The sequence below is a fragment of the Ambystoma mexicanum genome, chromosome 8 (genome assembly GCF_040938575.1).
Source record: "Ambystoma mexicanum isolate Mex_15411 chromosome 8, UKY_AmexF1_1, whole genome shotgun sequence".
In the NCBI taxonomy this organism is placed as follows: domain Eukaryota; kingdom Metazoa; phylum Chordata; class Amphibia; order Caudata; family Ambystomatidae; genus Ambystoma; species Ambystoma mexicanum.
In genome coordinates, this window is record NC_090929.1 from 1147475415 (window position 1) to 1147501571 (window position 26157).

General features: G+C 44.7%; 1 protein-coding gene across 3 annotated transcripts in view; it reads left to right on the plus strand.

The window, feature by feature from the left end:
• The first annotated feature begins 3867 nt into the window (after positions 1-3867).
• Positions 3868-26157, plus strand: part of ANK3 (ankyrin 3) — a 2768233-nt gene continuing 2745943 nt past the window's right edge. For 2 of the 3 annotated variants that reach the window (XM_069611216.1, XM_069611217.1), the window contains exon 1: positions 3919-4156. In XM_069611216.1, coding sequence (XP_069467317.1) covers positions 4118-4156 — 39 coding nt within the window. In that variant the 5' untranslated portion in view covers positions 3919-4117. Of the gene's footprint in view, positions 4157-26157 lie in introns of all 3 variants that reach the window. The other variant, XM_069611214.1, reaches the window with a different exon arrangement.

Consider the following 26157-nt stretch of genomic DNA (forward strand, 5'->3'; position numbering starts at 1 on the left):
GGAATTTTGCTCTAGAGGATGCTCTTATTCCGGGGTGTGCTGGTCCTCCTTCTCCCTAAAGCTGGTGGTACATCGTTCTCCATGGTGCTATGTGTCTTATCTTGCTGCTATGTGGTATCTTTGTACTAGACAGGTGTCTGTTGAGGTGTCACCTTCCACCTGGGGACTGCAGTTTTGTCTCACTTGCTGCAGCAGCCACTGGCTCTCTCTCTCCGGTTTGGTGTTACGTTCTTTGCTGTTGCTGGTGTATTGCAGCGGTGGCCTATGGCTCACGCTCCCCCTCTTGCTTGGTGCTGCCCTCCTTGCTGTTGTGTTTTAGGACCTTTCCTCTTTTTTTTGTCCTCCTTACTGTAATGTGCTCTTTCTTCAATGCCACTGATTAGCGTGGCGATCACTGGCTCCCTCCTTCTGCGTAATGCTGCCTTCCCTCTTGTTGCCCGCCTTCGTAAGGGTCCTCCTCCCCTTTTCTCCTTACCACAGTGATATGCGGCTGCCGTCAGGGTCGTTTCCCTTCCCCCTTCCACTGTCCTCCTCATGATAGTTGTCGTACGTGGCCACACCTCTGGCAGTCTGCGTGCACGCCGTCTGTGCAAGCAGCTGGTCTCCAGCCTTCTCCGTGCTGACACACGCCCCTCTGGCGTCAGGTAGGTCCAGAACTGCAGTGCCCTCCTACCTGCTCCTCGGTTCGCGCTCCGTTCGCCTGTCCGCCAAGGTACAAGTGCCTGAAGTTGTCTCCCTGTATGTGTGTTCTGCCTCGTTGCCAGTTGTTATGTGGCATGCACATATGACACAGAGTCTCTTGTGCAGTCAACCTCACTTGATTAACTGAACACCAAAACTGCCCTTCCCGTCAAACCCCGGCCCTCCCCTTCCGCCCCACTCCCACGCCCACCGCATGTCACGTGATGATCACTCTTAAAGGGGTTGTTGCCGTCTTCTACTGCAGCATCAACTGTTTTTGTGTTGACTTAATATGGCTTATTTGCAGTTAAGTTACTGTGCATAGAGAAGTATGAATCACATTAGTGACACATACAATGAATTGTATACAAGAATGCTGGTGGGCACCATTGATCACAGGTTGGCAGGGTGCCCCGAAGAAGACCTTTGAAATGGGGGTGGGCCCCCACTTGCCATTACCCGGCCCTGACCATGATCACTATATAAAATCAATACAACAAAATAAATACTCAATTGAGGACTGGATTCTCCAAACAAGGGTTTGCCCATCGAAATGTCACCTTTCAGGAGAGAATGACAAAGCTTGGTGCACCAGTGTCCAAAAATCTGTGCTCAATAAAATTGACCTTCTGCAAGACAAAATTAAATCCTCTTATAATGACATGCCTCAAGCCAACCTGCCCACTGCACCAGTGACTAATCCGGACACTAAAGTTAATACTCTATTCTCATGCAGAAAAGTATCAGAGACAGAAGTACTAGCCATCATGAAACAAACTAAACCCTCCACCTGCAAGGGGGATGTCTGCCCGGCAAGTCTTATTAAAGATTGTGCAGACACACTAGCCCATTCCTCACAGCCTTTATTAATGCCTCGTTCGGTTCGGGCATTGTTCCTTCTTCCCTAAAAAGAGGCTTGGCTTCGACCACTACTGAAAAAACCCTCCTTGGACTCGGAATCACCCAATAACTACAGACCCATCACCACTGTTCCCTTTCTATTAAGAATCTTAGATAAAGCTGCGTATTTTGAAATCCAGCACTTCCTTGAGGTTAACAGGATCCTAGGAAAGAGACAATCAGGCTTCCGCCCAGCCCACGGAACTGAGTCTGCCCTATTGGATTTGAAGAACCAATTAGTTGAAATAATGGATGAAGGAAAGTCTGCTCTGCTCCTGCTCCTCAATCTGTCTTCCGTGTTTGATCTTGTCGACCACAAGACCCTCTGCAGACAACTCAGGAATGCAGCCCAATTCTCCCCTGAAGCCACATCCTGGATATCCTCCTTCCTTGAAGGAAGACTCATGAGAGTGTTCTCTGACCAGGCCTGCGCTGCTCCAACCACCATCCATTGCGGAGTCCCACAGGGCTCCTGCACCTTACCCACCTTGTATAATATTTTTACCCTACCTCTCTCCAATGACTTGGATATGAGCGGCATAGCCTGCACAAACTATGCTGATGACACACAAGTCCTCCTCCTCCTCCTCCTCTCTGGCTCCTACGAACAAGACGCAGCAGCACTGTGTAAAACATAAGCTTCCATTCAGACGTTGATGGCGGCTAATGGATTATGTCTCAAAAAAGGAACAAAACGGAAATCCTCTTGGTAGGACCAAAGGAAATTCTGAATAAGCTTGACCCTCAATGTAGCTCCTTCAACATAGATAATACCCATATCGCAGTTTCACCCTCAATCAAAACCTTGGGAGTCTACATTGACTCCTCCCTTTCTATGACGTGCCAAGTCAGCACTAGTGCCTCCTCAGCAGCACTTACTACAAAAATTATCAATGCTGTCAAACCTTACCTCTCATCCAAAAACTGCCTCACCATAGCCAGAGCTACCATTGGGGCCAAATGGGATTACTGTAATGTCACATTTATGGGCGCATCAGCCAAAAACTTCAGATTACAAATTACTCAAAACAATGCCCTTAGAGCTGCCTTACCCAAAAGGGAACACATCGCCCAGGCAAGAAGGGATGAGCATTGGCTTCCAGTCAAAGAGCGCGTACACTCTTCAAAACCCTAGCAATCACACACTGCCTATACTACACAGCCTCCACATACCTATCCGAAAAAATAATCAGTTCCGCCGCTATCAGACGGAGGCGGACCTACCATTCCAATCAGCTCATTATCCCTACTTTCAAAAAAGCCAAAGCTTCTTTTTCCTAGCGCCAAGAAACTGGAATGCCCTGCCCACTACACTCAGGAACAAAACCTCACACACAGTGTTCCACAAAGCTGTAAAAACTAAGCTATTCAACTAAATCCCCTTGCCAATTAACTCACCAAGAGGGTCAAATGGTTCCTCTGTAACCTCGGAACCACTACCATCAGGATTTGAGCTGCGTCTCATGTAAATGCCACTGGATTCTTGTATTTATGCACTGCCTTTGTGTCTCTCTTTTATCCTATTTCCTGTAACTAAGCAAGCACTATGTAACTCCCACTCAACATTAGGACAGACCAATCCTACTATAGCTTCAGGCGAAACACCCTCACTTGGTTGCGGGCCAATGATCCTCACGACTAACCCTGCCATCTAATCTGCTCACGCCAGTGTTATAACCCAACTACCATGCACAGCCTTAAATATGTAAATATGTAAGTGCAACCGAACTGCCCCTATGCACAGCACTAAATATGTAAATTTGTAAGCTCTCGCTTAATTGTATGTATATATGCACATCCCACACAATGTAATTGTAAATGCAATGCTCTTTTTCTCATGCCTGTCTTATTCTGTAACCAAGTTTTTATGTAATCCTATCTTCCTGACCTCTGTTGCACCCTGTTACCTCTGGGTTTTGCGCGCCATTCTAAATAAATAAACAAAATAAACAAATAACAGCGCCACGACGCACAAGGGCCGCTTGTGCGCTTTATAAATGTAAACAAAAAATAAATAAATAAACGGTGCACACTGGCAGAAGGAAAGCGTGCCCCTCGGCCACGATGTGCAATGTCTTTCACTCGGGCTTGTGGGTTAGGCGGCTTGTGCGGCTGCTGCTCTTCGGCCAAGTGACAGAGGGTTTGCGAAGAGGCGGGTCAGAGCAGCCTGCCTGGGGTCTCCGTGCCAGGGGGTGCCAGGCGAGAGCTGTCTTTGCAGTGGGTGATCTGGGAGTGGGCGCAGCTCTGACACACCCACGGCTCGGCGGCGCCGGATTCTTCCTGAGGCGGTTGCCGGGGCCCCAGCTCTGCCCGGGTTTCCTTTACCTGACCGACCCCGCCCCCAGCCGCTTTCCTGCAATGCGATCTGCAAGCAAGACCAGGAGACGGAGGACGAACTCCGGCGCAACCGAGGAAACGAGCTGACCGAGCCTCGGCGTATCCCGCGGGCTCTACCCACGCCACCTGAAGGAAGAAGCGGCCAAGGAACAGCGGAACTTCGCCGGACCGACGCCGTGCGCCAGAGCGGAGGAACATCATGGCCTCCTCCCAATCAGGAGGCGGTGGCGCCCGCCAGGTGAGACCATCCCGTCCGTTGAACCTGTGCGCCCCCTTGGCCCTCTGTCCTGAGCGCTGGCTGCAGGCTGCAGCGAGAGTGCCCAGGCGCAGCCGCCACAGCTCTCAGGCACAGTCCAGGGAGCGAACTTGCCGCCAAAACATTATATTGAGAACCTGTGGAGTCATCCCAAAGGCAGCCTCTCCTACCAGCCCTTCCCTGTCTGCAGGCGAGAAAGTCCCAGATTCCCAACATTTCGTGATTTTCTTTTTTTTCTAACCGAAATGCTTTTATAATTGTTTATCCCACTCTTGGTTCGACTTTTCTAGTGCCGCAGACCTTCTTGCCTCGAAAAGTTGTAAACTCTTTCTTTAATGCTTGCATGCGTTATTTTATTTTGCACGTTAAACTAACCTCGTTCCCCGACCAGTGAGCCCACGTTTTGTGTGTGGCGACTCGAGCCCTGTCACCTATTGTCCAGTGCCGTTTCTGCGCCTTCTAAATACTGAAGAACATGGTACCGGCTAATACAGAGCTTAATATTCTGCAGTGACATCCTCTTTGCTTCACTCGCCGATCCTTATAAACATCCGATGCAAGGTACGAGTTGTAGGGTTAATGGGATGATATTGGCACTTATCAACAGGATAGACCTGGAACGTTTCACCAGGCCTGCAAGATTTAATGAAGCACACTCTGGCACCGCTCACCCAGGCGTCTCAAGTTCATGGCACAGCAACGCTTCTTTTATAGCCCCTACATTTAAATGGCCAGTGATTAGTAAGCAATACTATATACATGCTAGAGTTAATATCACAAGAACTTGACTTCTATCCGGAGCTGTAAAAAACATGGGAATACTGACACCTCTCGGCACATCTGCTATAGGTAATGGGACAGTATTGTCATTCTTATCAGGGCATCATCATTCTTAGTATTAACATATAATAACTTTTCTTAGAAGGCAAATGCTGTGAAACGGTGATCTTTTCCATTTCCAGCACAAACGACATTCTTGATAACTTTTTTAAAAAACGCGTTGGCTGTTTGGCCTAGTCAGCTATTGCGTGCTGTTGGCATGTAAATGATAAGATGCTGCATTGTTAAGTAGTCTAATTTAACGACATTTCTGCAAGTTTGCACCATTATTTAGTAAGGAAAGACGGGTGTGGTGCGATTGCTTTCTGTGCTGCTCTTGAGGGGAGGTCACAAAAGCCCCAAAGTTTGCAAAGGGAATGAACAGACGCAGACTCTTGGCACTCTATATAATATGCATAATAATGAGGGGCACTTGAGATGGGAAGATCGGTGGCTGGTGATTTTTTTTCATTGGAGGGGCGTAAATATTTCACATCAATATGCCAGCACGACTTAACGTACCATGGGAGCCATAATCAACCAAGAGAGGTTTGGGGAGAACATTTTTTTGAATGGGTTCAAATTGTGCATTTTACAGCACACTTTAAGTAAAAAACTGGGTAAAAAGCCAGACAATTTGTAAGTGGTTTTGTAGAGTAACTCATGAAAAAAATCCAATAATGCAAGTAACCAAAACTGCACAGGAGCATTTCCCGACGCATTTCCAGGATTCCTTTGGCCACCATATATGCCAGTATAAAAAACAATTTCACACTGGCAGCGCCCATATATTTCCATGCTTGGTGCACTGATATATATGCCAGTATTTCCATATGAGAACAATACTCCTGTTTGCTTCGTGCATAATGCCAGTAATGATACTATAAGAAAACATGTCAACGTTGGATCTGCCGATATATAGCAGTATCCACCATATAAGAACATTCTCATTTTGACTTGGCCCTTAAAAATGTATTTGAATTTTTGTTAAACGCTACACAACCATGGGCCTCGGAGCGCATAAGGGGGAAGAGAAGAGGGGAAGAGATGGTCTCAGGATTGATTAAGCCAAGAGAAAGAGGAAGGTCTTCACTGACTTCTTGAAGATCATCAGAGATGAAGAGGCTCTTATATTCATTGGGAGTGCGTTCCATTCCATGGGTACGTGGATCTCAAAACTTCTACCACCAAATTTTTCCAATAGGTAGCGTGGTTGATTAAATGTGAAAGTATCATTGGATCATAATGTCCGAGCGGGTTGTTTAATGGATACTCTGTCCAAGCGATATTGGGGGGGCTGCTTTGTGTTGGCATGGGCTGCTTCGTGTTGGCATTTGTAGTTCAAGGATACATTCTTGTGCCTAATTCTTTATTTTCCAGGCAGCCAGTGTAAAGCTTTCCTGAATGAGGAAATATGTTCATGTTTGGTAAGCCCATGAATGGCCCTGATTGCGCTATTTTGAGAGGCCGGTAGGTGCTGCAAATTAGTCTCAGAAGTGCCGGCCAGCAGGCTGTTGCAGTAGTCAAGGCGGGAATTGACTAGTGCTGTTGCCAACAGTGATCTATTTTTGATGGAAAGTTGGGGGCGAATGTGATGAATTAGTTTACTCACATGGTCACAAGAGGAACATACTTGTGAGACGTGTTGCTTCATGGACAGCTTGTGATCAAGGACAGCACCCAATTGTTTTTACAGATTTACTGACTGGGATTTGAATCCCATTGATGAACAAATGAGCATAAAGGTCATCAAGTTATTTTATGCGGGGGCCAAAGGCAATGATGAGAAGCTCTGTTTTTTCACTATTCAATGATAAGGAGTTCTGCGCTCTCCTTAGCGCCAGGGGACCACTCCGGTGGTGATAGTGCACGTTACAAATATCCGTTAACATTAACATCCATGATTGAATTTCCCGGTAGGCTTCATTCAAAATTTTAGAGTCTTGTGAATGTATCCCTGTGAGTTTAAAAAGTACCCGGGTGTCATTTGTGTAGTTTGCATATTTGATACCCAGTCTGTCGAGAAGGTCAAGAAGGGGTCTTGTGTAGATATTGTCTCGGGAGGATAGCTCAGCTGCAACATGCTCGCCTTGGAAGAAAGACGACAGGGAGCCACACAGGTTCGATTCCTGAGTCTGCGCTTAGAAACCTCTGGGTATTAAGCGTGCGTTATAAATAACCTATCATATCATATTCAACAGGATCAGAGACAGGCAGGAGCCCCGGGCGTACTCAGCTGGTTGAAAAAATTGGCAGTGCCTGGGCTTTCTCTGATGCCACTGTAGATGTTCTTGGACCCAAAAATTATGTAATCCAGTGGCATGCCGCCTCTGAGTAGTTGGCAATGCTTTTAAGCCTCTCTTGCAGCAAGTCATGATCAATGAGATCGAAAGCTGCATAGACGTCCAATAGCATCAGTAGGGCAGGGTGACCTTTCTCTACAATCCCTGTAATATTGGATTTAAGATCCAATAGGGCCGTCTCAGTTCCATGTTGGGCTCTGAAACCAGATTGATGGGCATTCAGTATTTTATTCTCCTCTATTAATTTTTGTAGTTGTAAGTGCGCTACTCGATCTATGATCTTCAACAAGTAGGGAACGTTCGTAATTGACTTGTAGTTCTTAGCTTTGGGTCGATGGAGTGTGGTTTTCTTTAAGAGGGGAGTTATCCAGACGTCCTTCAATGATGCTGGCACAAACCCATCCCTAAAGGACATTTTGACCATTCTTGTAATCCAAGGAATGAGGACATCCAAGTATCCATTTAGGATGTCAGTAGGGCAGACATCCTGAGGCAGGAAGTGGATTTTAGTTTTTTCACTATGTCCAGGATTTCTGGTTCTGAGGAACTTCGAAATTCAAATTTAGGGACGGTAAACTGAGACTGTCACAGAATCTTGGGTAGTTTTCAATGCTAAGCAGGCCTGCTGTTTAGCAATGGCCATTTTAGGCCGGATGTTCTGGATGAGAATTCATTCTGAATGGATTGACACCAAGCTGAATCTTTTTTTGTAGGGGGTAAAGGGGATGGATGTGCGATTCTCAAATTCTTTTAGAATTTTGAATAGTTCATTAGAGTTAGACTTTGCACCATTAATCCGGGTATTGTCACTTTCTGCTTTGGCAATAACAATGTTTTTCTTGAAGGCATGAGCTGCTTCCTTGTATTTGCCTAGTCATAGAGGACTGGGGTGCCTTCTCCACTCTCGCTCGCATGCTCTTTTTGTCTTTCTAGTGTCGATAACATTGTCAATAAACCATGATTTCTTTATTACTTCTGATTTGATTATCTTGGTTTTTTCAGGTGCAGGTATGTCTGATGTGATTTTGATGGCTGAGGAAAAGGTGTGCTGCGAGGTCACTCATTTCCTCAAATTGTTCTGTGTTGTTTAGTTTACTTGCTAATAGAGTGGCGAAGGTAAGAGGCGAGAGATTTTTAAAATGTCTACATTTCCTTGTTGTCCTCTGGTTGGTATCAAGTCTGTGCGGGGCTGTGCCAATACTATGGTTATGTAGATCAGGAAATGGTCTGACCATGGGCAGGGTGAGATGTCAACCGCCTTGCATTCAAGTTTGTGTGTCATTATCCAATCAAGGGTATGAGCGCCTTGGTGGGTAGGATTATTTATGATTTGGGGAAAGCCAATAGTTGTCATGGAAGATAATCGTGAATTAACTTTGGTGTCAGAAGAATCTTCTGCCCATAAATTAGTCACCCAAGACGATCATAGGGGAATTGGGTTTTGTGGTGTCATTCAATAAGGTAGTAAGCTGTTCCCCAAAAATGGTTAAGTTCTGCGGAGGCTTGTAAGGTGTAAGTATGGATAGCGAGATATTCGGATTCATCTTTGTTTTCACAAATGGGTTTTCACACACCTCCATGTTAGGTAGATTTAGTGTGTGGCAATTAAGGGAGTCTTTTGTGATGAGTGCCACCCCAACCTCGTTGTTCAGTTCTATCTGTCCTATATATTTTGTAACCTGTGGGGACTGAGTCGTCTGCTGCTTGTTGGGCGATGTCGTGTAACCAGGTTTCCGTAAGTGCGTAAAGATCTGGTTTGTGCATGGTAATATGGTCTGCTACCAGGGACCGTGTATTCAATAGTGCGATGGTAAGTAAGTTGTTCTGTTGGAGTTTAAAGCATTGTTACTGGGAGTAACTTCGGTAAGTGTGGACAAGGGGGATTTGATGCTGTGTTTTATCAGGTGAGAGTTGTCAATCACACTATTTGTGAGTAGGGGAGGCAGTGTCTTCTCATTAGTCCTACCAGCCCCATGCAGTGTGGGAGGTTGTTCTATGTGCATGGTGTCGCAGCATGGCTGCTTAAGTGAATCTTTAGTTTGCAGATTTTCTGTGCAGGCCATGGCGTTATTGTTGTTGTTAGCTGTGTAGCTAGATTAAGGTGTGTCTGCTGCGGGGCAGACAGCAATGTAAGAGATTTGTATTTGGCCATATTGTCCACCACTCCTCATTGGTAGCGGCTCCCAGGCACAGGGGTTGTACTGCTCGTGTCCATAATCAAGTAGCACGAGTGGAAAAGACGACTTACCTTGCAGTAAGCAGAAGGCTAAGCAACCAAATGTTTGTTAGATCAATGTTAAATTAGGAGTACGGTGGAGCACTAACCGGCCTGACAAAAATCTCATGCCACAGTATGAAAACATGTCCGAACTGGCTGCATCAAAATACCAGTCTAGCCAGGTAATACTTATCTTACTTGCTTTATTATAAATGCCTAGTAAAATATGTCATGTCACAGAAAGAAATGGCTAGATTCACTTTGCTTTATCATAGATGCCCTGTAAAAATGCTGCAAATCCCTCCCCGTGCCAAAATCGGTGCCCCACCTCAGTAAACGCAATTGCACGCACACACATTCCCACAGCATTCACCCGCTCATTCACATACACACCCATACACTATGCACTTGCTAATTCACACGCGCCTCCATGACCATACACTCATTTGTCAGAGAAGCATACATACATAAACTATAAAGTTATTCTTACTTTCAGCGCCTTTCTGAAAGGGCTCCAGCCCTTAGCACAAATAGGAACCAGGAAGTAAGGAGCGCTTCCTCCTGGTTCCTGCACATGCGAACAGGAACTAAAGCGCTGCTGTTGCACCGTCCCAGACGGTTTGGATGCTCGGGAGCACCCCCTATGCAAATTCAGTGATGCAGGTCCCCACCCTGCATTCCCAATGGACCATGCAAGGCTGCAAGAACTAAAACACCCTCAGCTTTGCATGGTGCATTGGACACGCGTGCTGGGGAACAAAAATGGTAAAAGCAAACCCATGTTTCCCTTTGACATTTAAGCAGCGGTTCCTCCATTATGGACGACGGTAGTGGCAGGTTGGCGTCCCCTTGCCCATTATTGACGAGTCGCCCCTGGTGATGACTTCTCTTGTAATTGATTGGCAGCTTAACGGTTCCCCCGCCCTTCCTTTTAGTCATCAGAAACATTCAGAAATGAATAAAAAAGGGTTGTACTGCTCCTCCTAAAAGGTCGCTTGAGTGTATGTTTAATTAGATGTAAAAAACATTTTGTACTTACGTAGGAAATATGGATCCGCTTTTCCCCCATGCCATCGCCATATAGCCTTTTCCCTTTTTGTATAAGTTTGGTGATTTATGTTTTTACATTTCACAAGCTGGTTATGGTATGATATTTCATATGCCCCGGTCTCTGCGCCATGTAAACGGCGGCGCAGGAACCGGGGCACAAACGGCGCACAATTTCTTTTCAAATATATTGCAGCACTCCTAGAACTGTGCTTTCCTAATTACCATAGAAATCACGCTATGGTAATTGGGGAAAATGTAATGGGCGCACAGACCCATAAAGGCACACTCTTGCTGCATTTTATAATTTTCAAAATGCCCGCGCTCTGTGCGCCGGCACACATGTATAGAGCAGCTTTCATTTTACCAAATCGGTACCTTGGAGGTCTGAAGAGTTGAACTGGACTAAGTACTGTATTCCCAAAAAATGTGGCCTGGGTATCTTTTTGCATGCAAAATAATAATTTGTACTCTTTTATATAGTACTTTATGTCGAATTCTTCCCACTTCTAAGTGCTCTAGGTGTTATAATTACCCAATTTCATGGTAATCGCTCATCTACTGCCATTTGTGACAGTGGCTGACATTTTGTTTTATCCAATTTGTATATGATACTTGGTATTCCCTTGTAAGTAATTCCTTTGTGCATATGGAATAGCTCTTTATTTTCTATTTTACGCATATTTTGTTTGTTTTATTGTTGCTAGCAATTTTTGGATCATAATTTCTGCGTATGATTTTCTGATTGCTTATATAATTACATGGACGTTCTCCAAAGTGGGCTGTTAGGGATACATCTGCCTATATATTTCATCTGGTCTGATCTTTCCTTACGAATCCGCATGGGTGTTTAAGCTTTTCATATTCAATTTCTTTACAGATTTGGTTATTGCACATATACTCTAGTCAGACCAGTTCAATCACTTTCCTGCATTAGGAACTCAACTCTCTCATCTTAATTTTTCTTTTTGTTTATTTAACTTCCATCCTTATCTTTAATGTTAAATGCGTGATCACTCGGACCCGTCAGAACTATTATAAAGTTATCAAATGATTAAAAGTGCGATGTGTATCCAAATATGAAGTCGAAAGTACAGTTGGCACATCTAGATGACCAAGTAAGTTGCCCGAGATAGCTACCCTTACTTTGCCATTTAGCATGATGAATACCCATGCTTCCATCACATTTCCCCAAAACCATCCAGCTTTATTATGGGTATTTTGTTTTGGCATTAAAGCCCAAACTGCATAATCAATATCCATGCCAAATAAATAACCAGATAACTATGGACGCCAATGGGCACGGAAATCAATGGCACGAATAACGACCTATTCTTGAATGATGTGTACTGTAGCATTAATTTAGGAGTTCTGTCCCTATTTCTGTTTCTCTTCGTAGCAACCTTGTATGAGGATAGCACACGCTGATTATTAGCGTAAGGACCACATTCCAGTTCGTCCTACTTTAATTTGAACCACAATAATATTTGGAGACCTTGTACTCCTGCAGAATGTGGTGGTGGTATCTTTGCTCAGAGCTACTTCCAAAAGGCCACATTTTGGACAGGCCTTTTATTGCTTTCTCATATCAAATTGCATAGACATCCAACCACAATAGAGCAGCCAACTTACACTCTCTTATCCAGTAAGTGTGCACACGTGTTTTATACATTTGCCACCGGTGAACAGGTGTTGGTGTTCCTCGGAATTTCAAAATAAAAAATGTCATGTGTTTACAGTTTTATTAGGGATGTTTTATCTTTACTGATTGTAATGCCTTTGGTGACCAACACAAATCATCAACTGCAGAGAGCTTTTTTAGTTCGTCTCCTTTCATAATTATTGCACAAGATTGGCCATTATTGTAATTTATTTTTATAAGGGCATTTGTGCTTTGTTAACGAAATGTGTGTCACTGCTTTTCGATGCATTCATTACTGATCTTAAATCTTTTAGACTTGGGCTCTTTATCTCTCTTCTTTTGGATGGTTATCTAACTATATGTCAACTCCCATTATTTGTAGGTATTAAACTTGTGTGATTATCTTTTCAGCCACCAACAAAGTGTTCATGTGTATTTTAGTCCGAGTTGTACTAAATACATCCAAAATGTCAATGTAATCTACATTTGATCCTTTGCTCACTGTGTTATTCCATGCGTTATCGTTATTATTTTACTTGTATTTAACAGTCTAGAAATAGTGTCCCCAAATAGTTATTCTATGATTAATTAGATCACTAATTAGGCTAATTAGATGTTGTTCACTGTTGTGCACACCAAGCTTGTGTATACAGTGTCACAAAACGTATCTTTGTCTGCTAGATTTCATTTTCTGTCTTGCACATATTACAGAGCTTTCATTGTGTATCTTTAGGGATTTTGTTACCCCCTCATCTATATTATCATTATGAGGAGAGACCATGAGTACATCTTGCCCTCGTTGGAGAAACCAGGCTCATTCATCAATTTTGGATGATGACGAACAGTAACAGCTTTATTTGTTGGCTGGCAAGACAAGGAAAACCGCATCCTATGTTTACAGGGAACTGGCCGCTCTAACTTAGCCCGCCCCCCAGATTCCTGCCCCCTTAGCGGTCACTAATCAACTGACCGATTCGAAACCTAAGAACATTCTGTAACCCATCATTCGGCCTTCAAGCAGATGTATTTCTCCTCCCACCAAGACAATGAATCTTTTCATTCATACTTAGTCCTTTCTTAATAATAATAATAATTTAGCATTTATATAGCGCTACGAACCCTCAGGTATCTGAGCGCTGCTTATTATGACCCATGGTGTGTGGTGCTCATTTATCGACCTCGGAAGGGAAGGATGGGTTCTACGTTATTTTGCCGCGGGATTTCTCGTCGCAGGATTTCTCGTCGCGGGATATTTTATTATTCCCTTTCACCCACAAATATTTAATTTTTAAACCCCCCCCCAAAAAAAACGGCTAAAAGAACGGTATACCGGAAGGATGAAAGGCTGAGTTTGGCCCTGCCGGGATTCGAACCTGCGACAGCAGGCTCAGCACAGATGTCAACGCGCGCGCTCTACTTGCTGTGCTATCGGTCCGGCTAAGTATCTCAGTATCCACTTCCGGTTACCGTGCCATATGACAACTTCCAGTCCAGCAATTTGTGCCTTTTTATGCTTTTCTTTCTCTTACTTTCCACTTTCTTTACTTTCTCTCTTTCTTTACCTTTGTGCCGCTTACAGATCTTGTCTGCTCCCGCTCCAGTCACCCGCACGCTCCCGAGTTTCTATCTTCACTTTCACAAAACTCACCGGCAAGCACAGAGCTGGTGAAGGGTCTCCTCCGAATACACTGGGTTGAGGTCAGGGTCTCACAACCTTGAGACCAGCACACGTCCCAGGGAACAAGCATTCCTCTGGGCTCGGCTAGCAGGTCGAAGACTGCCTCACTCCATGATGACCTCTGCTCTCTTATGAGCAGTCCATTGTTCATACTGGACCTCCCTAGTCCTAGGAACCACGTGGGTTGAACATCTTTTGTTTTTTCTGTTTTTTCTTTTTAAACTGTATTAATTCATTGTGCTATGACCACAACAAAAGCGAATACAAAATCTTAGTTTCAGGAGAGCAGAACTACATCACAAGGAAAAATGAAAAAGAAACTTATTTACTACATAAATACAAATACATTTGCAATGCTCCACACTCCAATGGGGTAACCACAATATCCCCGTAATTTCCAGTTCTAAGCAGTAAATATGACATCTGATTCCATACAGTGACCGTATGATTCAACCAGTGACATGTATGAGCATTAACCTTCAGGGTCCGGGCTAAAAATCTTTGGTTCCAAATCCTGCTGTACAGCACTTTTCCATCTTTGTATTCTCAGTCTGGTGAAAACAAGCAAGACCAAAGCCAACCTTTAACAATACATCAAAACCAAGCAGAGTCCTGTGAGACAGGTATGGTATCAAGAGACACAGGGCCTCATTACAATTTTGGCAGTAGCCATGCCGCCGCGTCCTTGGTTCCCAGAATGGGGAATTACCGGGCCATTCCGAGTTCGGAGGGCCCAGTAATTCCTCCCTCCAGGAACCCGGGCCCAGACTATCCCCATTCAGCCCCTATAGGGCTGAATTGGAATGGGAATGGGGGAGGGAGCTAACAACGGACCGGCCCGTTGTTAGCGCCCTCTTCGTGCAGACGTGCAGAGCGGGTCCCGCGAGGGGACCTCGTAATGTGGCGGAATGGTCTTAACGGGTCTGCATCCTTTTGCGGCACCCGTTAACCCAGTCCACCACTCTTGTAATGAGGCCCACAGACTCAAAAGTAACAGTTTGAAAACCTTTGTAGGGTTGGTGTAATGCCCACCAGGCCCTAACTCTAATGGGATTGTTCCCCCCAGCTGATGCTTCTAAGGGCCATCAATGTCCATAAATACAAACCCAAAGTTCATCTGTGTCCAAATCTATGCTTGCCCTCACTCGTAAACCAAATGTGATAGAGGATTCTTCTTAAAAATCAAATGTAAACCACATCTGGTTTCAGGTAGTCTGACCAATAGGTGTAGTTGTGCCAGTTCAAAAATAGTTAAACTCTAAAGGGCTGCCCTCTGAACCTTCCACGTGGGGCTCTTGCAGCAAGTCAATGGAGTTTACCATGTCTGTGGGTCTCTTGGGGTTCGCTTCCCCAAGCTTTCGACCCTTCCATTTTCAAACAAAAAAGACACAGTTCCTGTTAGGCCTTTCAGGGTTCCCTTCCCCAAGTCTAGGCCTCTCTAGTTTAAAACAAAAGTTCACCTTTTCAGGATGCACCTTTTTAACACACAGTTCTTTCCATGGGGTAGTGTCAGAGACTTTCGAAAACGCTGGGCTTTGGCTCCCCCCCCCCCTGCGCAACCATTCTTACTTCTGACCCCTCTCTTTGTACTTTGTACCTTTCTTCTGGCACCTTTTCCACCTGTGCCCTTTCTACTCTGGTTTTTCTTCTCTTTCACCTTTCTTTCCTTTTCCTGTGCACACCTGCACCCTTTTCTCACTTTAGTGTGCCTCTTGCACACTCCTCTTGTCTTTATCGTGCCCCTGGCACACGTTGTTACTCTGTTCCTTTGGTTGTGCACCCTTGCACCTTTCTTTCTCTTTTTTTCTGCCTCTTACACTTTCCTTTTTCAGCTTTTGGGTCGCTCACACCCTCTTTTCCTGCTTTCGGGCAGCTCGCACCCTCTCTTTGCTTTCTCTCGCTTTTACTTTCACTTTTTCAGTCTGTCTGGTCACTCGCACCCTCTTTCCTGTTTCGGGTCGCATGCATCCTTGAACCCTCTTTACTTCCCCGCCGCTAGCGCATCTTTCTTTGCTTTTCTTTCTCTTGCTTTCCACTTTCTTTACTTTCTCTCTTTCTTTCTGCTTTCTTTACCTTTGTGCCGCTTACAGATCATGTCTGATTCCACTCCCGCTCCAGCCACTCGCACGTTCCTGAGTTTCTATCTTCACTTTCACAAAACTCACCGGCAAGCGCAGTGCTGATGAAGGGTTTCCTCGGGATACACTGGTTTGAGGTCAGGGTCTCGCAACCTTGGGACCAGCACATTTCTCAGGGAACAAGCATTTCTCAGGGCTCGGCTAGCAGGTCTGAGTCTGCCTCACTCCGGCTCTCTGGAGACACGGCTCCCTAGCCATGCTGCAGTCCGTCAAACACACCAGGCCAGCATCTCGGCACGCCGCACTCTGTCAAGGGTTTTGACCCATGTTGAATCAATAGACTGGGTAGATGTGGGGATTAGCTGTCGCCGCCCATTATTCTATCCCAGAACAAACTAAATCAATAGACTGGGTGGATGTGGGGATGAGCTATCGCCGCCCACATTCACGCCAGAATAGGAGAACTGCGCAGTTGGCACCAGACCACTCCTAAGATACAACTTTCTTGTGGGGGGTTCCACATCACCACTCTACTGTAAGGATGCCATCAAAACAATGTTAAGCAAGGGTCCTATACTATCAAGCAAAAGACCACTCTATTGAAATGCAGTAATTCAAGACAACTCAAAAATGGATGCAGTACCGACAAATTCCCCAAGGCGGCGCTAGCGGTCTAAACTCTGACAGGAGAACTGGCTGACAAAGGGACCTGAGTCAACTGGACTTCAAAGGCCTGTTGGTTAATTAAAACATCTTAGCCACCTGCTGTTCCAAGAGGCTGAGAACTCTTAACACCCCAGAGACTCACCACAGGAGGCAGGATATCACATGGCCCTTCTGAGTGAGAGGGAGGGGGTTTCCCCTTCAGCCTGGAGGAGAGAGACAATAGCCCCTTTCTGTTGAATGGGGTATGTTAATTTTGAGTGTTTCCTGTCAACAGCCCTCTGCCAGCTAGGAGAGACGTGATCACTGACCCACCCAGACTTCTGGAGGCGGACCCAAACACTTTGGGGAGTTGAATTGCAACAAATATATATTTTATAGAAACAGTGATAACTTATTGTAACCAAATGACAGGAATGTACAACTTTGAGAGTCTTAGTTTGAAAAATGCCCTCACGATTTGAGTCCAAACTCCAATTTGTACCATGTTCTGTTGCAAAACCCCGTTAATTATGAATATTGTAGACAATGTATTTAAGCTAGAGACATGGGAAGTTACTGGGATATATGTGGAAGGGAAATGTACCTTTGTATAATTTTTGATGAAAATCCCATATTGCACAACCCACCAAAATCGAAAATAAGTTGCCATTTTTGAATGCAAGCTCCTAGAAACGCCAGAGGCGGAACAAAGGCTACCTTAAGCAAGGTGTAATATGTACATGTAATGTCAACCACTTGTGTACCTGGGAAATATGTATTTGAATCAAATATAGATTTGTGGGAAAATTGACCAGGGGAGGATCCTCTGACCCACAAACAGACCTCATCACTCTGACTCACAACCCAATTCCCCAATCATGGGAGAGGGGAGAATTGGGCCAATGACAAGTAGAGAGGGGCAGGCTCAGTTATGCCACGCACACACCCATTTTCAAAACACATAAAAAGGGCCACTGAAACCCAGGTAGGGTTTTCAATTCCATTTTCTGTGGGACGCTCTGCCGGGAGACTCCAGACTTCACATCCATCAATCTCCAAAGACCAGGACTTTACTTCAGAACTTAAAGCAAGGGCCTAAACCCACAAACTGAGAACTCTTCTCAGCAGGCTTCAGCATCCTTAAAATCATCTGCAAACTATTCCACATCCGGGCGAGCTGTTTGAATTCTGTGCCAAGAACTTTTGCCGGAACCGCAGACCAGACCCAGACCGCTGTGAGCAGAACCAGAGATCCGGATCGCTGTGAGCAGAACCGGTGCCTGATTGACCCGCCGAGCAGAGAGAATCGCCGCCGGACGTGTTGACCAGATCCGTGACGAGGCCTATTTCAAATTTATATTGTGAGTAACTAGCAGAACTGTGCAGAACCAATCTCTTAGTTAAAATAATCTAATCCAAACTATTTTAACCTAAGTAGAACTGCCTCCTAGTAATCCTGTCATCTGTCATTCTAAAGCTGCGAGCTGTCACCTGTCATTTGAGTTTTACTTTAAATCCGAAAATCTACCTTTATTAAATCGTCCGTATCTCTGGAACCGTTTGGGATAGGAAACTTTCATTTTAAAGCTGGGATTCTAGGCGTTCCAACGAACCTAGAACCGACTTCCTACTCCCTATACATTTTCCGCAATCGCGATTTACGCACTCGCGAAATTTACCGCGATTTGCGATTTGGCTCAATTTCTCCACTTGTCAAAATAGCAGCTCCATTCTTTCCTTTGTTAAAATCCGTTTGCAACCTGGTAGTTACGCATAGAGCATTGCTAAAGTGAGCCTGAACTAATATAAAGTATCTCTCCCTCACCCTGAACCTCCTGCAGGGAATTAAAATCAATTTTAGCATTTTCACTTCATTGCCACCACATTTCAAAGTAATTCGCCTGTGTTTAAAACTCATACCTGTTTTCTCTAAGCTTGCTGGGGGAACTGGAACTGTGTATTGCATTATAAAGTGTGATTTGTTGGGATTCTTGAAGACTGTGTGCTCTCCTTCCATTTCTTACATTGCATAGGGGGGGGAGTGAATTGTCAAGGAAAAGTGATTACATTGTCGTTTGTTGAAGCCATATCAAGTTATCTTCTGTACTGCATTTCATTCATCATTGCGTTTCATTGAACCATATAAACCATTCTTTCCCACCTTATTCTTCTGTTCCTATTCATAAGTTACCTCTTGCTGATTACTGCTCATATTCACAAGTGTAATATCCATTATCAATTTATTTATAGAAGTGTGATATATATATTGTTTACATTTTCAAATAAACCTTTTAATTTGCAAAACAAACCTACTTCTTGGCTCAGTGGGGTCAGGGGGATTCTAAGAGGGGGCTGTCATCCAGAGTACTGAACTGGACATAAAAATACATCAATAAGGGTTTTCCTCAGCATCCCAGACTAGGCATTGACTTGGCTGTAGTGTTGATTGAATATCGCTTACAACTCCTTCGGACTCTCCAGGCTTCTCCCACTGCAGCTTTCTGCTCCTTGGCTCTTCTGGTCATGGCAGCAACTCCAGCTCGCTCATACACTTGGGCAGAACCATACCTTTTATACTGGTGTAAAGAGTCAGGGGTGAATAGTCGTCATAAAGTGCCTGACCTTGCCTGACTCTATTAGTGGGACATTCCAAAGGTATTACATGGCAGGTCTCACTCTGTATTACTACGTTGTTTCTATGAGTAATCATCATTGCTCCCAATTGCATCTTCCTCGTCCCAGTACTTATTGGAAATGGGGCGGGGAAGATGGGGTGTGGCTGAAAATACCCAATTAAGGCTGAGGGACAATGGGTAGGTGTATAATTGGGAAAGGGGGAATACCATGTCTCACCCTTGGATGTTCCCCCCCCCCCCAAACCCCTGTGACCCACCACTCAGGTGATCCTCCCTCGCCTATCCACCCCCCAGGGTCGGGATCCAAAAGCGATGGCCCTTCCCTAGCCACCTGCATGGCAGATCCCGGGGTAGTAGGTGGGAGGATACTGTCAGGTTTCTCACAGTCCCCAAGAAGTAAATAGAAGCATAAGGGCTTTACTGGTGTGATTTATCTAGGGGGTGTGGTCAAGATTCCATTTGTTGTTTGAGCATTAGTTTACTGTTCATTTATCCATCCTCTTTATTCACGTCCTTGCCTTTTTCCTCAAGGTTCTTTCCTGGCTTTGATCAATCGAACAGGATTTATCTTTACATTCGGTCAGTTATTGTCTAGTGTTTTAGGTGTCTTATTTGGCAGATTTTTCAATTAAGAAAATCAAGGAAGTTGTTATATCAGTAAGGAGGCTGGCAGATTTGTTATTTTGGGTCTTCTTGTTTATCATCCATAATCTTCGTCCCCAGCATCCAGCAGTATATATTTCCATCCTGGATGCCTTATTTTTATTATTATTTTTAATGTGTTTTGATATCATTTGCCAATGTGAAATTTCCATTTGCATCCTCTTTTAAAGAAACCAAATCCACCACTTGTAATATCTTTCTACTTTCAATGTTTTCTGACAAAAATAGCATAAGCCAGTTCTCTGATTTGAACTCTTTCAAATCCTGATAATTATTTTGTTTTCTTTTTTTTCCGGCCTGTTTTCTTTTTCCCTGGTTGCAACTTCTTCCTATTAGAATTATTGTCTTGGGCATTGTTGAGACTATACTCGGTTTCAAATTGTTTATATTTCCTTTGTTCTGTCTGTATTTTCCTATGTCTTGTGTCGTATTGCTTATACATGCCACAGTTGTCGTTTTTTACATGGCTTGTCTTACTTAATACAGTGCCCCATTGTATGGTGGTATTTACATGATTTTGTTTATCATTACAAACCATATTATAATCAGTTTCACAGATAGGGTTTTTACTAGCCAACATGGTGTTGCTAATCGCTGTAGTAAAGAGGGATAGCTAGTTGCTTATACCATAATTTTCTTCTAGAAACATCAGGGATGCACTCATTCTATCGTTCGTAGTGATGCAAAGAGCAGCTTCCTGGTAATTATAGCATAATCAGTGTCAGCTGGTGAATTCCTTAATTGGAGGGATGTAAATATTTCCCACAAATATGCCAGACCGACCAAGCGTAGAGGAGCCCGAACCAACCAAGGGCGGTTCGTGGTGGTTCTCACCAAGAACTGTTTTTCATTAATGGGTTAAAATGGTGCATTTTATAGCCCTTTTTAAGCAAAACGTTTGATACAAATCCAGATTGGTTACAATTGTTTTTGTAGGGTTTAAAGGTGATGAAAAGACAGCAGTTTTAATTCTCAGTAGATGGATGGGCAAAAATATATTGGTGGCTGTTTCTTGCAAGAAAACCGAAAGCATCCTATCCCGACAACCCAACCAACCCTCAATGCTCTGCTCCACTTATTCCTGTCGGGGTGCCCAATCCCACATCATCTAATAGGCCTACATAGGCCTTCTAGCATGCAGTTTCCACCTACCGCATAACAAAATAACTCATTGTATTGTTACGAGAGTCCGTCCTCTATTTCCATGGCTCTCCAGCATCATTTGGCAATCGAATTCTGTGTGATAAGAGTTTGATGACTTCCGTTTTTTGTCCTCCTCAGGCAAGGGGCGTAGGTACTCCACCCCTGATGCACATCCTGTCCCCTATGTGGGGTGTGAGGAATCTGGGGGCATTCTCACTTCTTTACACAAAATATCCTCTGCCCAGGTGGCCAGGGAAAGGCCATCGCTGTCGGATCATGACCTGGGGGTGGATATGCAAGGGAGAATCACCTGGGAGGAGGAGACTTGGGGAGTGGGGATGAGGCACCCTTGGGTGAGACACAGTATCCCCCATTTCCCTTTCAAAAGGAATCAAATGTCCCCCGGGCTTTTATGGGATATTACCAATCCTCTCCTTATTGTGTTAGAAAACCATCTCCCAATTTATACCACTATGGGACTGAGACGAGGAAGAGACCACACAGGAATATGCATCCATCTTTTTTTTAACTCAGACATACACAAACACCACTGTGGTACTGGGAAGAGGAAGAGGGATGCCGAGTACTGTGAGGAACCTCAGGGCTTCCTCACCTCTTTTCCCCTTGGTGGCCAGGGAAAGGGCATCACTTTTGAATCCAGACACGAGGGGTGTATATGCGAGGGAGGATAACCTGGCTTGAGTGTACTTGGGTCGGTGGCGGAGGGTTTTCTTGGGGGAGCAGACGTTCTTAGGTGAGACATGCTATACCCCCCAATTCCCTTTTCAGAATTAACCTTCTGTCCCTCAAGCCTTTGTAGGCTACTGTCAACCTTTTCCCTTTTCTTCCCTCCAAAATGTCCCCCAAAACCACCACCTAAACACTGTGACGAGGAAGAGACCAACTAGGAGGACATATCCTCATTTGGGTGAGATAAACACATATTACTCTTATATTGGTAATGCAGACACACCTCAGTCAAGTACCTCGACGATGAGGAGGAGACAACACAGTTATGCACACTTCCATTAATTCAAACCTCCCCAAACACCACGTTGGTACTGAGACGAAGAGGGCTATGGCGGTGTAACGGTGGAACAGCCATGTATGTCCAGCTAATGGGTTTCACCATGGTCAGGAATTTGAACCTAATGACCCACACCTGTGGTCGTTTAACAATCCTAATGGGTATCAGAAGCCTTGCCGCTCAGCACAAAGGGGGGCACAGAAGCGGGCTGCAGAAGTGGGATGGAGAGAAGCTGGGTGGAGAGAGAGGAGCGGAAGACACCAGAGCTGGGAGCCATGTCTAGCAGGAGAGGGAGATGCTGAGGCCAGGCGCGAGAGGGTCTGGAAGTACTGCAAACCCTCCTTTCTGGGTGCATGCAGTGGGAGCTGTGGGGTGCCGAAGCACTCGAGTCGCCGCAGAACGCCAGGAGAGTGAGGAGTGCTCTCTATGGCCTCTGTGGGGGAAGAGCAGAGATATTCGAAGCTGGAAAGCAGTGAGAGGAGTGGGGGTAAGAAGCCAAAGGGAGCCGCTGTGTGTAACAAGTGAGTGAAAACAGGGAAACACTCATACCGGGGTGCTCCGGGAACTTGAAATAAGCACTCTTGAATATCAAACGTATTGAAAGTTGTTATAAGAACTTTTGAATGCTGAAACAAGTGCTTTTGAAAATCAAACAAACTGAACATTGTTATGAGCACTTTTTAATACTGAAGCAAATACTTTTTAATACCGAACAAATTGCATGACATTATAAGTACTTTTGAATGCTGCACAGATCAAACACAAGTTATGAGTACTTTTAACTGGAATCAAAGAAAGGTGGTGCATGTAGAAAATTCCACAAAGGGTATGAAATGAGAAACCAAGCATTGGCCCAAAGCAAAAAGGGGTCCCAAGAATTGCATCTTAAGAGGAAACCTGTGTTGGCAAAAGTCAGAGGACTACAGAAAAGTGTAACAAAGTGCATGGTGGCCAACCAAGACACGGTACAGTGTCAGAAGAGTGTGACACTGTGAAATCAACTGATCATCACTGCCAAAGGGAAAGCAGTGGCTAATTGCTAATGGCATCAGTCTAGAATGGGTATTGGTTGCGTCACCTGTAATGAGCGTACTGTGTGGTTCGACAACTGCGCCTAGACCGGATGCCCTGCATGGAAAAGCCAATGAAAGTATACATAAAGAAGCTTGTGTTTTGCAACAACCTTGTGTGTGACCTAAACTCAAGAAACAGAACTTGCTACATGAACTGGTGAAAAGTATTTATATCAAAGGAGCTGGGAATCTTCCTGAGGAACTGTGCTATTTTTGAAAAGCTGGAAGATTTGAACTCTTGGGGGAGGGAACCCCAATCTTTTGTGAACTGTCTTGAACTTGGGGCAGGGGAAGCTGATCATAAGCCTAGAGCTGGAAGAAGCTCTGAACTTTCTTTGAACTTTTGAACACTTCATTTTGATGCTGACATCCCTACACATTGTATACAGTTAGTTGTGAGAGCAAGCATAGGCTTTGGACACAGACAGACATTTCATTTAGCCTTCCTGACACAGACTATCCTTAGTTTTCTTAGTATAGAGCAAGTTAGGCCTGACTCCATCCTGATTATAAAGTTAATAACACTTTTGAGAACACATTTTAATCTGTAGTCCCGGGGTCTCCAACCAGTAGATCGTGAGCTACTGGTAGCTCGCCTGAGGCTTCCCAGTAGCTCTTTGCATCAGAACCCAAAATGAGCACTGTGTGTTCATTTTGGTGTCTGAAGTCCCTGAGCCTTTCCACCTGCCCCCTTCCACTCCTCTTCCTGTAAAGCAAAAAGTGCGAGGAGGGACTGCATCTGGGCTTGAAGGGTTCGGGCAGTGTCAACAAGGGGTTAACAATCAATAATAAAAGTAAATGGGAAATGTGTGTTGTGGCCACTGTCGCCAAGAGGTGATTACAAAGGGCATGGGTGCAAAAATCTGCATGCTGTATAAAACAAAGCTGGGGCTGTGTGATTGATTCAGTCGCGCTGTGTTTTAGATTTATTTCAGTTAGCATTTCTTTGCTTGCTGGTAATTGTCATCTTTCAATCAGAATGGGGAAAATAAAGCTGCAGCTGCAAGTGTGTGTGTGTGTGTGTGTGTGTGTGCGCCTCCCTCGGCAAGAAGAAAGGTACAACTAGTTTTGGGTGTTTATTGTAAAACTGTGAATATTTGTTTTATATTTTCAGATATTGAGTTCCCTGTTGTAAGGTAGTAGTACCCAAACTGCATTAAAGCTTAAGATGGAATACGGAGGAGCCAACCTCTAGGGATGTCCTAAAACAGAAATTCAAGTGCTAACTGCAATTTTACATTTAAGTAAACATTGAAAACTACTAGCTGCACTGCATTCTGGTGCTTGTCCACTTATATTTAAAAAAGTAAACAGGAATGTTTAGCGACATGTCTATCAATAACATGCACGTTCTGTTTAGCCCATTTTCTATAAAACAATACTATGAATGAAGTAATTATGTATAGGATTAATATAGCTTAAACCTAGTTACTAAGTAACCGAGCACTGTTCAAAACAGGGTGGTGAACACAGGGAGAAAACATTAAGGGCTATGGGATGGGAGAACAATTAACAAGGTTGATCCCCTTTGGCTATGTACACAAACAGAGAGCTCTACAGAGATCTGTAGGGAACCTGTACGCATATGTTAAAAATCTGGCAGGGGATTTTCAGCCCTTATTTATTTTATTGTGCATTTTTAAGGCGCTTATACATCAAGAAATTGTTTCAAAGCGCCCGCAGGGCAGAGGGGAGGGAACCTGGGAACAAGGCATATAGAATAAACTGAACAGGAAAGGGGCGGTCCTAATAGATCTTGTGAGCATTCAGAAGGTGCAAGTGCAGGGAGAGGGAGAAGAGACAGGAAAGGTGAGAGGTGCTAGGAGATCCACAGAGGGAAGTACCAAGGTGCCAGTTGTGTGCGCCATTAAGTGCTTGGCAGAGATTGCTTGGTGCAGAGTGATCACCTGCCAATAGTGCAGGACTGTGGGAACACAAGCCAGTGGGTGCCCGAAGGCCAGTGCTGGGATCGGGTGGAAGGCTGAGGGGGTTTGGGCGGAAGACCGAGGACCCAGACAGACGCACACAGGCCCAGGCCATCAATCTCAGCGACAGTGGGGTATTTGTGGGGTATTTGCACTGGAGTGAGCGTGGGAAGGAGGAGGTGAAGAGGAAAGTCTTGAGGAGCTTCCGGAATTTTAGGAGATCCGGCTCAAGACAGAGAGTAAGTGGGAGGCTGTTCAAAATGAGCAAGCGAGCCAAGAACAGCAATCTGCCACCAGCTCGCTGATTAGAAAAGCACCTGACACACAGAGTTGGGGATGGAAGAGCGTAAAGATCTGGAAGGAAAGTGTTTGGTGAGAGCAAGTTGTAGGTAGATTGGTCCTCTGCCCCAGACAGCCTTATGAATGATGCAGAGGGATCTGAATTTGATCCTTGCAGCAACTCGGAGCCAGTGGAGTGATTTTAGTGCTGGAGAGATGCGGTCCCTGGGCTTGAGGCCAAGGATGAGTCTTGCAGTCCTATTCTGGACAAGCTGGAGGGGATGGAGAGAGGAAGAGGGTAGATCAGGAAGAGGCGTTGCAGTACTGTAGCCTAGAGAGTACCAGAGCTCTAGAGACATTGAACTTCTGGGGAAAAGTAAGCATAGGAAGGATGCCTCAGAGGAGGTGGAGCCTTTCAATACTGGACTCAAATGGTGCAATATACGAGCACTGTTTTTGCTAAAGATTTGGCAGAACATACAATTTACAGGTAATTCTCTAATACATGATCAATTCCAATATGTCTGAGAGAGATGCATGTGCAAGCCAGGCATGGCCCATTGATCATGTACCGGAATAACACGATACCTGCAGGGAGAGGCAACAATCCTGTGAGCTGTTCTGGTGATACTGCCTCCTTCACAAAGGGGAGCCAGGTGGCAGGTCGCCATCCATTATGAATAAGTCGCCCCTTGTTACAACCATATTCTATTTGCTCAAAATGCTAATTTAAAGACTCATATCTTGTCTCATTGTGTTATATGATTTGTGTAACCTTCACATATAATGTTATTTTAGCCCTCTCAT